Source organism: Callospermophilus lateralis, chromosome 10 (assembly GCF_048772815.1).
Source record: "Callospermophilus lateralis isolate mCalLat2 chromosome 10, mCalLat2.hap1, whole genome shotgun sequence".
Taxonomy (NCBI): domain Eukaryota; kingdom Metazoa; phylum Chordata; class Mammalia; order Rodentia; family Sciuridae; genus Callospermophilus; species Callospermophilus lateralis.
Window position 1 is genome coordinate 54,120,204 of NC_135314.1, and position 15,593 is coordinate 54,135,796.

Sequence of the window (15,593 nt, forward strand, 5' to 3'; positions counted from 1 at the left end):
TGTAGATTTGGATGGTAGAGAAACTGAAGAAGCTTTAGGTAGCCTGTGTGAAACAGGGAGTGAGTCAGGTGCATGCACCCAGATCAGAGCCCAAAGCTTCTGAGTCAGTCATCTGGCTCTCCAATCACCAGGAGGCATCTAAGGATCAGAGGGCTTTTCTTGGTCCAGAAAAACTCATGCTACTTTGTCTCTCTAAGATTATTTTGCTAGTTGATAAACAGCAGTAGAGGGACATATAAATAAAAAAGATAATGAACTTTTTCCCCACAGTGACTACATCATCAGGGATTTTTTACGTTGTATGTATGGTTATCTTTAAGTCATGTTGAAGTTGATGGTACAGAAAAAAAATAAGGTCATCCAAATGATTCTTTGTCACTTAAGGGAAAGTAGAAGGAAGTAGGATGATACATATTGTTGGATATCATGTTCAGAATTGTAGTTTTGGTATTGTGGAAAAAATAATATCCACAAAGAGAAAACTGCTGTGGAGGAAGGCACAAGACAGAGACTAATTCTTTAAGGAAAAAGAAAAGAAAGGAAATGCTTTGTATTAACTGGAACATGGAACTCAGTGATATAGTTTCACTATATCACTGAATGATATAGTGATTTATGTGGTCAGTCTATATCAGACAGGGGTGTCTCCTGCTATCAGTCACAATCAACCCTAGGGTGGAGGTCATAAAGCACCCTCACTACCAGCCTTATGGTGTTCTATGTGTAATTTGGGTACCTCTGGAAGATGAGAGATGGCTTTTTTGGCCTTGCTTTAAGACAAGTCTTTATTTCCAAAGGCCAAATGTGAATTTCAATACTAAATGTACCATAATTCACAAGGCTCCTTAAAGTAAATTATGGCCATTGTAATTAATGTAGACAGATCTTAGGGACATTCTTACTGGCTGTTAAGAATTTTTTTCTGTATCATGTGTTCATGGGTATTGGTTATACAGGTACACTACTTGAATAGATGATTTTACAGTGAAGAGTAAGATTAAGAATATCATCTTTAGGTTTAGCCTGTTTATTTTCTTTTGGCGAACTCTTGACTTCTGCCCTCTTTTTTTGCATTCTCCCACTAATTTCCTCCTTGCAGATGACACAGTTACGTTGTAGGTTTCAACTTTTCTAGGTTTATGTTAAAACCTTTATGAAGCAGATGTTACATAACTGGATTGTGACACTTCCAGTTATATAGAGCAAAACAGAGTTGTGGTCATTGCCTTTGGGGGATATAAGTCTGTGTGTCATAAGGGCCTCCATGAATTCAGCTGAGGCCCATTTTTTGCTTTATTTAAAGAGAGAGGTCATTGTAATGCTCAACTCTGATCATTTTCTGAATGATGTGCAATATGTGGAGTTCCAGTTATATTTGGAGATTTTGGGATAAAGGTTGCTATGTCCAGGAGAAAAGGCAAGGCACCCATATACACAGAGTAAATCTTGCATCAGGGAGGATGAATTGATCAGAGATTCTTTCCCCCCTCTTAATGTGTGTTTTAAATTGGCACTGATTCAAGTAGAATTTTCTAAGTATCACAAAAGTAATACAATCATCAGTCCTGAACTGAGTGACTGAATAAGCAACATTTGATTTGAATCAGTTCTTGAATTCAGGAATCCAATTATCTTATGTATGGACACAAACTATTACCAGTACCCAGTCCCACTGCCAATCTTCTACACCTCTTGGGACCTCATTCTATTTTAGTAGTATGTCTTTTCAGGGCAAGTAAATAGAAATAAGCAAGGATCAAATATTAGCTGAGAGAATTAAATATTTACCTAGGGTTGTCTTTGCATTGCCATTGTGATTAACTGTGTTATTCTTGGATGGGTTTTTAGTCAACAGCTGTGCTGTGAACCCTTGTCTTCATGATGGCAAATGCATTGTGGACCTCACCAGCAATGGCTATCGATGTGTGTGTTCACCTTCCTGGCAAGGGGATAACTGCAGTATGGGTAAGAGAAAAAATAATATCCAGTAGTCTGCAGTATCACATTTGGTTATTCAATAAATGCCTTTTCATCCAAAATGTAGAAGAATAAGATCTTTTAATTAATACCCTGCTTACTTGAGAGTTAGCATGTTTGTGTGTTATCTGCAGAGTAACATGAAATACCATAGTGTAGTCCTGACAAACTTCCTGATTTGGTTCTCCCCACGTTCCTGCCACACTAGACCACCTATTGCTCCCTAAAGACACCTGCATTTTCCTGCCTTTGGCATTCACAGTACTGCTGCCTCAATATAAAATTATCCTACCCAAATTTGTTTATTAAAAATTCTTCCAGTCTTAATCTGGATGTTATTTGAAATAGTCTTAATTCTTTCCTCCATCAAAATTTGTTACTTTCTCTGTACTTCAGATCATATCTTGTATTTATAATTAGTTGTTTATTGACTGCCTCTGCCTTCAATAGGTGATCAGCCCCTTGAGAACAGGGATGTTTCCTACTCATCTTTGGGGCCCCACTGTATCTAATAAGTGCAGTGGTCCTTAGTAAGTATTTACTGTACTGGGGTATGATTTTGCTGTCTGCCACAGACTCAATATGGTCTTTTTTTCCCCCCTCCTTTGCAGATGTGAATGAATGCCTGTCAAACCCCTGCCCACCTCTGGCCACATGTAATAATACTCAGGGATCTTTTACCTGCAAATGCCCAATTGGGTACCAGTTGGAAAAAGGAATATGTAATTTGGGTAAGAGAGTTTATCTTAGAATTTATTCTGTCTCACAATATATTTTATAAAACATCATTTACTGTTTTTCTACCTAATCACAATTAATATTTCTCCATGATATAAACTTAAGGAATGTAAAATGAAATGGAAGACATTGCCTATTGTTATTTGCTTTACCATTCTACCCTGCAGTTAGGGAAAAAAAATTTTAAAATATTCTGATTACATCACTTAAAAAAACAAAAACATTTTAGAGGGAGAAAAGAATAAAATCCGGATTGTCCTACCACATTCACATATGTTTTTTATTTTAAAAAATGATCTTCATATCTTATCTACAGATAGATATGTTTTGACAAAGCTGCTACTGTAACTGTATCACACTATTTATCATATTTTGATCCCTAGTTTGATAGATTCATGAAGCTGGTTGATATTAATACAATCTCCATTTCACAGGTTAAAAAGCAGAAAAACAAACCAAATGAAAACAAAGGCCCTGACAAGGTGCTAAGTGGCCAAGCTTATGTAATCAGTTGATGAGATACTTGGTTTCCAGCCCACAGTACTTTCTATTACACAACAATGTATTGATTGTAAGAACTTTCTTGCATGCAAGGTATAACCCTTATTAGGATGCTGAGTTTAATACCTAACTTGCTGAAGAAATTAGAACGAACACTAGAGTTTCTAAGCTGGATAAGGAAACTGACAGGTAAAATGACTCATTTTTGAATCATCTTAAATTGTGAAGTATGATACTTAAAACACAAAAAGTGCTCAGTAATGTTTTTGAGAGAGTAAATATCTGTTTCTTTTGAAAATATTATCTTCATGGATTTCTATTACCTATAGGCAGAAGGAACTTTTAAAGAAAGTTGGTATTCTATTAGAACAAAAGTAGAATTTTGAAAGATGTTTGAAATATAACAGTTAAGCATTGTTTTAAGAAGCAGAATCTAGGGCTGGGGTTGGGCTCAGTGGAAGAGCACTTGCCTAGCATGTGTGAGGCACTGGGTTTGATTCTCAGCACCACATACAAATAAATAAAATAAAGGTTCATCAACAATAAAAAATATTTTTAAAAACAAAGAAGAATGTAGAAATATAGACATTAGTTGTTATTCTAATAATTTATTTGCATTTGGGTAACTTGTTCCATTTTGCCACACCATATAAGAAATTAGCCAAGAGTTTTCATTTTAAGAACAAAGAAGATGAAAATAATTTTAGTTTAAAGCATTGTAAGAAGTACACTTGTCCAGGAATCAAATTCCTGGTAGTTATAGGACCACCACCTATAGCATATGACCCTGTAAAATCAGATTATAATCTTCTCTGCTTCCCACTGAGGGTATTGTGAAGGTCAAATAAAAGAATATATTTGTGCAAGCTTTAAAAGAATTGTCCTGATGGGAAATATTATTTAACATTAGTCTTCAAACTGTTAGACCAGATTGAAAGCTATGAAAACAGAGCACTCTGATTACAAAACAATCTTATGGATCTTTCCAAAAGAATAATTAGATAATATGTATCCTGAGGGTGCAGAGGATATAGAGGGGAAAGAAGAACTTTAAAGATGGACACACATGAATATGATGCTACTTTTGGCCCTTAGGAGCTGGATGATCTTTCTTTGGAAGTTACCTGACTTCTGGAAACCTCTTTTATCAGTGATAAAACAGATATTTCCTCTGAACAAGTTAAATTTAAATTTGAAGAAAAATTTGTCTTAAAGTTAAATGATAAAACTATAGGTATGACTTGTAAATGTCTTTTAGAAAAATCCCTGGAAAGAAATAGGATTTGATTCATCTTCTTATTCACATTGAAAGCGGGGCCACATTGACTGTCATAATTCAGAAAAATTCTAGTACCTAACATTTAGCTATATGTATTTCTGAATGGAGAGTCTGGGTGAGAGGTGAGAGGTAAAGATGAAGGAGTAGAAAGATTGTTCTGGAAGCCTGTATACAGAGTCCCACAGGTAGCACAGATCAGGAGGAGAACAGTTCTATTGTGTTAACAATCATCTTTCCCTTTTTTCAAGTCATTTAGCTTCATTGTTCATAAACATCAGAGAAACATGCAAATTAGAGCATGGTGAAATGCTTTCATTTGGCCAAGAATGTTTTCAAAGAGCTCCCTGCTGCTCAGAAAGAGTCCTAAGCAGCTGGCTTCACTGAACTGTAGAACAAGCAAAAAGATGTTAAATAAGGATTAAGGGCTTTAGACAGTTAAGTATAAGATGTTAAATGTTTTCCCTGGCTCGTTTGTGGGTTTTTCTCTTAATTCACCATGCAAGTTTTCCATGAAAGAGCAGCTTCATGGGCTTCTCTGTTTTGGGTTATTATTATTATTTTTTCCTTTCCAGAGGGAAAGATAAGAATTTAATGTAATGGAAGATAAGAACCAGATATAAAGCAGCTTGTACTAATTTTTGGTTGTCTGCCCATTTGTAAGTCTCATTACCCTCAGGCCCAATCAGCACAAATTGGTGTTAACTAATGTTATGAGTGAAATGGGCCTTGAAAATGGGGCTACTTTTTTCATTTCTGAACCCAACAGTGTCTTTAACATAGTTTTTGTTATATAATCTTGGAGTCCAGCAAGCCTCCTGGAGTACATGCCTACTACAAATATTTGGCCCCCTGCTCTATATCTCCTTGGTTGTTCTTAGAATATCAGATGCCTGAGGGTGCAGAGAATATAGTGAGGAAAGAAGAACTTTGAAGATGGACACCCATGAATATAATGCTAATTTTGGCCCTTGGGAGCTGGATGATCTTTCTTTGGAAGTTATCTGACTTCTGGAAACCTCTTTTATCAATGATAAAACAGACATTTCCTCTGAACAAGAAGAATGGGGGTTGGATGAGAGTGGCTTTAATGAGAAGAAACCAGAGTACCCCCTTGAAGTCAATTGAAGTTAAATTGGTTAAAGAGCTTAGAGAACAAGAACTTTCCTTGATCTCATCTTATGAGGCTTGAAGAACAATTTTAGGATCTAGTACCATACTTCTCTCCCTCCCTCCTATGATTATGTTGTTTAGACCAGCTTATTTTTCTTGGTCATAGCTTTATTGAGCATATATTATGTGGGAAGCCATCAGAGGAATAAGAAGGCTCCTTCTCTCAGCAGTACTTGTACATGTGTAAAAAGCTCCTTATAGTCACCCACTTAAAGGTTTACTTGGTCTAAGCCTCAGCTCAGCCCAGTAGATGTTTGCTTTGCTAGAGAGGAACTAGAGGCAAGGGTAGTTTCCATCCTCACAGAGAAAGAAATGCACACAGATTGTCCTGGGGTGAGGGTGGTGTAAAGGTGGTTACTCTAGAGATTTACAAATACAAAGCCTTGCATAGATTGATCTGTTATGTGGTCTAATAGGTAACATTTTCATTTGCAGTTAGAACCTTCGTGACAGAGTTTAAATTAAAGAAAACATTTCTTAATACTACCATGGAAAAACATTCAGACCTACATGAAGTTGAAAATGAGATCACCAAAACAGTAAGTTTCTTGAAAGGACTATTCATTGCGAATCCTTTGTTTTCTCCAACATATTTCATTGAGAATTGGGGACTTCCTGGGGTCACCTGTATTTCTCCTGGGCCTCCTCTTTTATATTGGGAAGAAAAACTTCATGGTAAAGCAGAAAGCCTCTTAGAAACAGAAGAGAGGTGTTGAGAACTAGTGATGCCTGGTAGAAGTGTTTTTTAAAATGAATCTTCATGTGCAGTCGTTATCTGCCATAGTGTTTTTTTCCATGTGCAAACTTAGTCATAGACAGAAGTGACATGCACCAGAGGGCTGTTGGTGAAGAGCAAAAACCCAGAAAATCCTTGTGCCTTATCTGCTATTTACATATGGTATGACTTTCCTCCTATGTTTGAGAGTTTTTGGATAATGACACTTTTTCTACTCAAGGGAATGCCAAAGACCTATTAATCCTGGTTATCTAAGGCTTGAAAATTTACTGTATAGATATTTAGGGATCTTTGATTCTGCTTCTTTCCCTATTTGCCTGCTTTTTATAAGGAAAAAATGAAGAAGAAAGAAGAGATGAAAATGAAACTCACAATATATTTAGTTTTCAACTCCTACACAAGTCAAAGATCTGATGTTCAGAAAATTGAAATTTGTCATTATAATAGGTTAGAAATTAATTGATAACTAGTTTCATTTGTACTTGTTCTCCATGGGTGAGAGATAGTATATTAGCTAAGAATTATGTATCTATAGGACTGTGGATTTTATTTGTGTAAAATACAGATTCCAATTCCATATCTTATCTATTGAGCATCTACTCCATAACAGGAGTAGATAAAATATGCCAGATACTTTATTCTTTTTAGAGGTATTGTCAAAACCTTTGAAGATAGAAAACTGGGAGGCTCTGGAAGTTAATGGCATTGCCTGAGTTCACACAGAATAGGTATAAATTTGGGAAACAGTTCATGAGCTAATCTCACAACTGAGAGCAATTGCAAGTTCAGGAATCCCTAAGACCACCTTTAATTTCAGTAATTTACTAGAAGCTATTATCCTCATTGTTATGGTAAAGATTGCAGTGAAAGGTTGCAGGTTAAAAACAGTCATGGGGCAGAGTCCACGAGGGCTCCAGGTGCTATTTCTAGTTGTCCTGTCCCTATGGAGTCATGGGCAGTATATTGTCAATCAGGAAGCTCACCTGAGCCTAGGTATCTGAAGCCTTTATTTGGGCTGACCTCAGTCTCAGGCACCTCTAGAGGTCTAGCTAATACTATGTCACCTAAAGCCCTCATCATATATCATAGTGTTAGACTCCTTGATATGGCCAAGGACCCCCAGGTAAACAAAAACGTTTTTATATTTTTTCTTCCTTTTTAAGTTGGTGCATTATAGTTGTCCATAATAGTGGGATTTGTTGACACATATTCATACTTGCACACAATATAACAATACTATTTAGCCAGTATCACTCTCCAGAGACATTTATAGTAGACAAAACAGTCCAAGGGCTTAGAAATTATCTTGCAAAGGCATGGCCTCTTTGCTACACAGCCTGATTTTATGTCTGCTAACCCTATACCTTGTCACTCCATCACTGCTGCCTCCTGATTGTGCTATAGGCAGATATTTCCTTCTAAGGTAGTACAGGGGTTTAGAACCCTGTGTAGGAGTGTGGTTCTTTACATTACACAGAACTCAATGACTTATCTGCCCAGCATTGTAGTATAATTTATTAATGATGTGACACACCTGCCCCCAAGAAACAGTGAAGAATTAAACAGCAGCTGGGGAAGCCACTTGTTTGGTCTTTGCTAAGGTGCCATTCTGTCAAATAATACCTGGGAGAAAAATTAATAATAAAACAGAAATAACAAATCATTGCTATAAGACTATATAAAGAAATGTCAAGCAAAGCCAAAAATCATTTGATAATACTCCAAACTTGACTCCATCTTCTTTTTTTAAAATTTTTTTTTTACTTGTAGATGGACACAATACCTTTATTTTATTTGTTTATTTTTATGTGGTGTTGGGGATTGAACCCAGTGCCTCATGCATGCTAGGCAAGTGCTCTACCACTGAGCCACAATCCCAGCCCCTTGAGTCCATCATCTAACCAGTGAGATGGCTCTGAGACACTGGCTTGAAGACTGATGGCTACACATATTAAGACCCTCTGCTCCATAAAAGGAATCTATAGCCCCTAATACAGAGGGCAGCAAGGAAGTATAGACGATACTGATACTTTATGGTGTAGAAATATTTTCTGTGCTCTGAGGGCACAAGGCAAACACAGGGAGAGTGGCTCTTAATTTGCTCTCAGCAAAAGAGCTCTTGACCCACATAATGTAATTTCCCATGGAGAGCCTTTTTGAAGAAGACCTATCTTTGAGTTAGGTCAACTCATTGTATATTAGGAGGGGTCTGATAGGACCCATCAGACCTGGGGAAGCTGAAAGGAGCCTGTTCTCTATGCAGAGTCCAAATAAACAGTTGCCTCTAAGTTTTTTGAAACCTTGGGTGTTAGAAGAAATCTGCTTCTTTGAAGATGTTTTGCATCCAAGGGTGCTGTTCTGAACATCATTTCCTGCCAAGATTTCCCCCACTGATTTACTATTTGCCTCTCTCCCTTTGTACTTGGGGAACAACAGAAAATCATTTAAGAGGGGAACAAATAAAGGACACCATTTCTGTGTAAAGCTGCCTGCTGATCACTTGGTGGCTGGAAAATGCCTGTTTTATCCTGAAAATAGGAAATTGGTTCTTGGTCCAAAGCTTTTGTCTAAATCACAGTTAATGACAAACTGTTCTTCTTTGCAGTTAAATGTGTGTTTTTCAACGTTACCTGGTTATATCCGATCCACAGTTCATGCATCTAGGTAAGAAACTGAATTATATTTGCTTATGATCCAGTCTGTGGAAAAGGGGGGCTGTTATAAGATGGGTGATGGCAACAAAACTGGACTCTGTTTTGACCAAGCCCCTGGGTGACCCAAGACAAATGGGACTTTATGTTCCCCTGTTCCCTCACTGGAAAATGGCTATGATACCTACTTTCCAAAAGCCCTGGGGCCCACATATAATTTTAGGTCATTTTGGGTCAATTAAAGACTCAAAAACTGTGCCCACAGGGAATCCAGTGCAGTGGTGATCTCACTGCAAACCTCCTTTTCCCTGACTTCCAATGTGACGCTGTTTGACTTGGCCGACGGGATCCAGAAATGTGTCAACTCCTGCAGGTCCTCTGCTGAGGTTTGCCAGCTCTTGGGATCTCAGAGGCGGATCTTTAGAGGTAAGAGAAGTAGAGGTCCTCTAAGAGGACTCTGCCCATGTAGTCAGGCATAGACCTGAAGGTATTCTGGGTTCAAATCCCGAATAGGCGCACACTCGCACACAGCCTGTGGGCACACAGCCTTGAGGGCACCTGGTCTTTGGCATGTGGTCCCTACTGTTACAATATTAGGATGTGAGGAGAAGGAACATAGAAACTGATGTTACAAAGAAAAACTCTTTTTGTTCCCTGAGGAGACAGAAACTCACACATGAAGTATATGTGCTTGTCAGTGACCCCAAAACCTTCATAATGATAACTATAAAGTAAAAAATGTGCATTATTACCTATGGGTGTGTGGGTTGTTTTTTTAAAATAAATTATAAACACATAACAAGACTGGTAGTATGTAGGGCCAAATGCTCCCCATGGTACCAATAATGATGAGAGTTTTCCTTTTCTTGTTCTTGCTTTGTCTGTTTTATGAGAAGCTTCTACAGTGCATATAGGGTAAGGCAAATGAAGAAAGAGTTTAGAGACAAGTTCAGAAGGCAAATTTGGGTCTTGAAGGGGGAGTTTTACCTCTGGGTTGGGAAATCTGTGTGGAATAAAAAGTGCTTCTTCGCCAAGGGGACTAGTCCCACTTGGCACATCATAAGTGATCAAAGTGGACTCTGGTTAGCTCATTTTACCACACAGCTTAGTCTGGCAGAGGATGTAGAATCTAGTCAAAATCTCCCCATCTGGTATCCAGATGTTGGACATAAATTAAAGGTATCAAATTTTGGCACTCTATCTGCTGGTCAATCTGGGACACTCCCAATGGGTCAGGGTTTTGTAACTGCTTTCCCATGTAGGCCTCTGTATCGTGGAGCTTGGGAGCTGAATAGTTATCCTTTTGTTCTGGGATAAGCACTGGAGGTTGGCCTATTTAAGGGCTAGTTAGTTATTAATTTGGGGTAGGGGAAAGGACTAAACTTTTTGGAGTCAAAGGGACTACCAACTACGGAGTTAGTTGAAAAGTTTATGCCCCATTATATTGTGCTGGAAATTTGGGACTTTGGTTTTACTTTTTTGTTTCTCTTGCTAAAGATTCAAGGGTACCAATTTTTCCTTCCCAATGAGGTAGGTCCCTTTCATTTCACTAAATATTTATGGAGAAACTTATATGTGTGGTCAGCATTGTACCATGTTACTATTTTTTCACCAATAAATGCATTTGTGTCTTGCAAATCAGGTGGCCAGATATTTGAATTTCTAAGAGTTCACAGCAGTCCCACCTTCTCTCTGACCCCCATTCTGTAGACTGCTTGGATATGGCTTATGGGAGGGTGCCTGTCGTCCTTGCTTCCTTGCTGAGGCACTCATTCTGTATTTCTCCTTTCCCACCACTTGAGAACAAAGACAGTTATGCATATTGTCTGGAAATGGGATCACTTCCCTGTTTTTTCCTCCGAGGACTTCTTCAGATTTTGCCAACAAACCCAACTTGGTCACCTGCTAACAGGAAAGTGCAGGAGAGGTGAACTTGACTACCAGGAGCTGTGCGATTCTGACATCTGGATGTTTCCAGCATGTGGGCAGCACTGTGTATTCTGGACATTCCCATTGGAAAAGAGGGTTTTCACCCTTTGATTCACAAAATGTCTACTTCCCTGCCTTTCAGAGAAATGCAGTTCTCATGATCTCCAGAGATTTAGAGACCTTGGAAATCCCCCATGGAATGTCTCAGTCGTAGATTTACTTTAAGTGTCCATTGTCTGTTTTAGCGGATGTTATACCCAGGAAAGACCATGGGAATTGTGAATGAAGAAAAATCACATCACCAGGCTTTCAATGAAAATGAGACTATTTGTGGTTCTGTTGGATGGATTTATAATAGAATCTTTGAGAATTTTTAGGAAAGCAGTCTCCATTGCAGAGGCAGACTGCTTTCCCTCTTTCATATGAATCTGCTTCTATGCAGGGAATGATGGCTTCAGCACTGAATCAGTGGGCAGGATGGAAGGAAAACATGACATTGGCTCCCAGAAATATCTGATCAGGCCAGGCAATTCATGCTGGCTACTAGACAAGGCTACTATGGCCTGGACAAAACTGTCTAACCTGGAGATATTTCTTTTTATTAAGGCTATTGGATTGGCAAAGTATCCAAAGAATTCAGATAGTGAATTGTTGAAGTTTAGTACCTCCTTGGTACCAGCTTTGCAGACTTTGCCTGATGATATTTTCCATTTAAAATTTTTTCCATTAAATGCAAAAATTTTACAATAAACAAAGGAAATTCCATCACATTACAAACAGAGTTCTGATTTGTAATGCCAACTTCCACTGATAAAGACAGGAAACTCAGCAATGAGAACTAAAGTTGTGTCTGAAACTTACCTCACTGCATCTAGGCTGTGCCCTAAGACTTACAAAATGGGTAGATGTTGCATGTCCTGTGTGGGTTGTTGAGTCCTAGTGTCAACTCCCATCTCTATAATCTGCCTGGCCAAGAGGCAGTTTTGCTATAATTAACAACTGGTATCTGGTTTCTGAATAAGTTGGGATCTTCTTTAAGGTAGAGGAGGGGAGAACATACCTGGAAAATTGGCAGACACTCCTCACAGCATATTATACACATTGTCCTTCCCATTGCAGCTCTCTTCCCATGTGACCTTGCTCTTGCCTCCCAACAACAGCAAAAGCACATGTCTATCTTACCTGGTGGCCCTGTACATGAGTATAGATAAGTTACTATTCACTATCCAATTGGTTTCATATTTTTGTCTTACTGCTTCTGTACCCCCATTTACACATGCCCTTTTTGCTGGGCTTATCTTAGATGGTAAAATGCACCCTTATTGTGTCTGCTATATACAGCCTCATAGAGGACCATGGACCAATCAATAGTGAATGCCTTTTGATAGTAATGAAATGATTCTTTGTCATCCATGAAATGAATAAGGCCCTAGAATAAATGTGGAAGCAGCCTGAAAGATGGGCTCCTTCCCTGCCTGCCCCTGCTTCTTTCAGCAAAGAGACTAATGGAATGATAGCATCTTTGGCATATATGTACCTAGCATTCTCTGCACAAGGATCCAAAGACCCCAGAAGTGAATAAGGCCCAAGAAACCATTGCTGTAGTGAAGGGAACAGCCAGATAAACATAACTGTGCTCTAGCCCTGGGCAAGCTGAGTTTTGTTTGTGCCTCTCTTTGTAGGTCTCTGTTGATTAATTTACTTTCAGGGCAGCAAGCTACTCTAGCATGAGGAATGTGCTGGGGCCTTCTAAGTCATACAGATAAACAGAACCGAGATACACTTGAGGCAGGTCTGACCAACACTAGTTGTTTTTGGTCCAAGTCTCTAAGCTACCTAAGAGCGTGGTCACATTTCTGGGTTTATTCTAATCCTTCCACTGTCCCACTCTATCCTTTAGTGTGAAGGACACCACAGTGGAATCACATTTGCAATAGGTGACAGAAGAGGGGCAGCACCCTATTTCTTTCCAGTTTGGTTTCTCTGTGTGGGTGTTCTCAGTGGGGAACACTTGTGACCATTTAGTAAATAGGTCTGGGACTGATACAGGGAAGGAACTGCAGAAGGCATTGCAGAGTGAACATCTAGAGGAATGTTACTCTATAGAGACTCTTTGGGAAATTCTCAGATTCTGTGAATAGCAAGTTCATGCATCTTACAGTTTGAAGTTTTGTTTTGTTTCACTGTCTTGTTTTTCTTATTCTAGCGGGCAGCTTGTGCAAACGGAAGAGTCCAGAATGTGACAAAGAGACCTCCATCTGCACTGATCTGGATGGTGTTGCACTATGCCAGTGCAAGTCAGGCTATTTTCAGTTCAACAAGATGGATCACTCCTGCCGAGGTAGCAACAGGTTTGCTGGTGTTTCTGGGGACAAGAAGATGCTTTTCTCTGCCCAGTACAGGAGCGCTCTCTCTCTTCCCCTCTCCCCCTCCCCCTCCCTTTGTCCCTCCTTCCCTATCCCTCTGCTCTGGATGTGACTCCTCTTAACTGGGGGTGACTGTTTTTTGTTATTTTGCTCATAGCTGGATTGAATACTTTATCTCCTTGGAATAATAGCATATTTCCCACTGGTGCATGTTGGTCTGGTCAATTGATTCAAAAGAAAAGAAAAGAGAATGGAATGCCTGTGATAGCAATGCCTTTACAATTTTTTTTCCCACTTAGAGGTAGTTAGAAAAATTATTGTTCTAATTTTTATCGGTTGCCTGCTAATCTCTTAAAGTGGAAATACAAGCATGGAGTCAGGTCTGTGTCTTTTAGGGACATTTGTGGCTCAGTAGACAGTGTACTCAACTAAGGCCCAAAAGACCTGAGTCAGCACCCTACTTGGCCTCACTGTTCCGAGTTTCATCTTGGATAAGTCACTTCATTTCTCTGAGCCTCAGTTTCCTCTTCCATGAAATGTGTGTAATGGTGCTTCTTTAGATATTCTAGGAATTAAAGAAGGCAGTGTATATAGAGGTATTTTTTAGCTATCAGCATTCCCTCTTGTATTTGCCCAAGTTGTTGAATTTTTAAAAAATATTTTTTAGTTGTAATTGGACACAATACCTTTATTTTATTTATTTTTATGTGGTGCTGAGGATCAAACCCAGGGCCTTGCATGTACTAGGTGAGCACTCTACTGCTGAGCCACAACCCCCGCCCCTTGTTGTTGAATTAATGAGTTGTAGTTTTAAAGGTTTCATGAAGTGTTTGAGAGCAAAAGTCTAATTCTACTAACCTTTTAGGTGAGGATTAAATTTATTCAGTTTAGAATAAAAACTGCTCAATGACTATAATCTAAATATTACTTTAAAATAGAATAAATTCATGTCCAGAGCACTGTATACCCTGACATAAAAGACTGCTATTAATTTGTGATCATTAGAAAAACTGCCAGTATAAAAGCTAGTTTTTCATGTAGTTCTAAGTATTGCCTCCCATTAGAATGTGGATGGCACAGATTTCCTGTTCAGTTAGCACCTTGATGGTGACAGATATATTGGGATCTGAGTAAAAATCACATACTGGGGCAAGGTGAAATGCCCCTTATTTCTGTCAGGACTTCCTATTAGAGGCCTTGTTCCATCAGAAGAATATAAAAATATATTTCGGGGCTGTACTCTCCTCCTGAGCTCCAGACTCTCTGCCCTTGTTGTGTTTTGATAGAGATCCGAAGTATACATCGTCAGTTCTCCAGGTAGGACCTGTGATAGGTTTTGAAGAGGAAGGCCAGATCTCTGAGTTACACAGCAGTTTTGATGCATGACTGGGACACAACCCTTCTCAATGTTGTGCCAGACTGCTGCTTAGCTACAAAGAGATAATGCTTTGTAATTCCCTCTTATCTGGCTTAATGCGAATGTGCCTTGCCCCTTTTAAAAATTGGGAGTTAAACCCAGCTTAAGGTCCATGTGTGCTGGGGTATGCAGATGGCAGGAAGGGATACAAGGTGGGCAGCAGCTTTGGCATGTAGGGGAGATAGCCCCTGTGAGTGGTGCTTCAAGAACAATCTTGCCTGCTACCCTTGCTTTTGGCTGTCCTGAGCCATTTTTCTTTGCTGCCAAGTCAGCAATTTTATAATTGTGTCATAGGCTAGCATTAGCAATAGCAGAGCTGTTAGAGATTTACCAAAGGTAATGGTACAGACACCAACAACCATATGTTTACCAAGTGATGACCTGAGAAGCAATATAAGGAAATCTTGAATAACTTTTGGACTCTTGCCAAGGCCCTGTGAAGCCTCTTCTCAGCAGTACCTGTGGCCATGAGGCCTATGGTGAATGAATCTAGAACTTCTTGGATTAGAACTTCCTGTCAGCTAGGTTCTGATAGATTAGCAGTGACATCTTCTGGCCATCAGTGCTGGAGCACAGGCATATTTTAAATGCTAACTCTTTCGGATGCCTCAGATCTGGTCAGTCGTCTGTGTAAGTGAAGGGTAGGGATATGTGTATGTTTTTTCTAATCACTGGAATTCGGGCTGTATATTAGTAAGTTTCTGTATTGTTCTCTGTTGTATGCACATGTACACATGCACACTTCTTTTTTTATGTTTATTTTTTAGTTTTAGGTGGACACAATATCTTTATTTTATTTTTATGTGGTGCTGAGGATCAAACCCAGTGC

General features: G+C 39.0%; 1 protein-coding gene across 4 annotated transcripts in view; it reads left to right on the forward strand.

The window, feature by feature from the left end:
* Heg1 (heart development protein with EGF like domains 1) overlaps positions 1–15,593 on the forward strand; it is an 88,799-nt gene that overhangs the window by 36,129 nt on the left and 37,077 nt on the right. For all 4 annotated transcript variants that reach the window (XM_076868783.2, XM_076868781.2, XM_076868782.2 and 1 more), the window contains 6 exons: positions 1,849–1,965; positions 2,589–2,708; positions 6,101–6,204; positions 9,007–9,065; positions 9,318–9,478; positions 13,188–13,322. In XM_076868783.2, the coding sequence (XP_076724898.2) occupies positions 1,849–1,965; positions 2,589–2,708; positions 6,101–6,204; positions 9,007–9,065; positions 9,318–9,478; positions 13,188–13,322 (696 nt within the window). The remainder of the gene's footprint in view (positions 1–1,848; positions 1,966–2,588; positions 2,709–6,100; positions 6,205–9,006; positions 9,066–9,317; positions 9,479–13,187; positions 13,323–15,593) is intronic.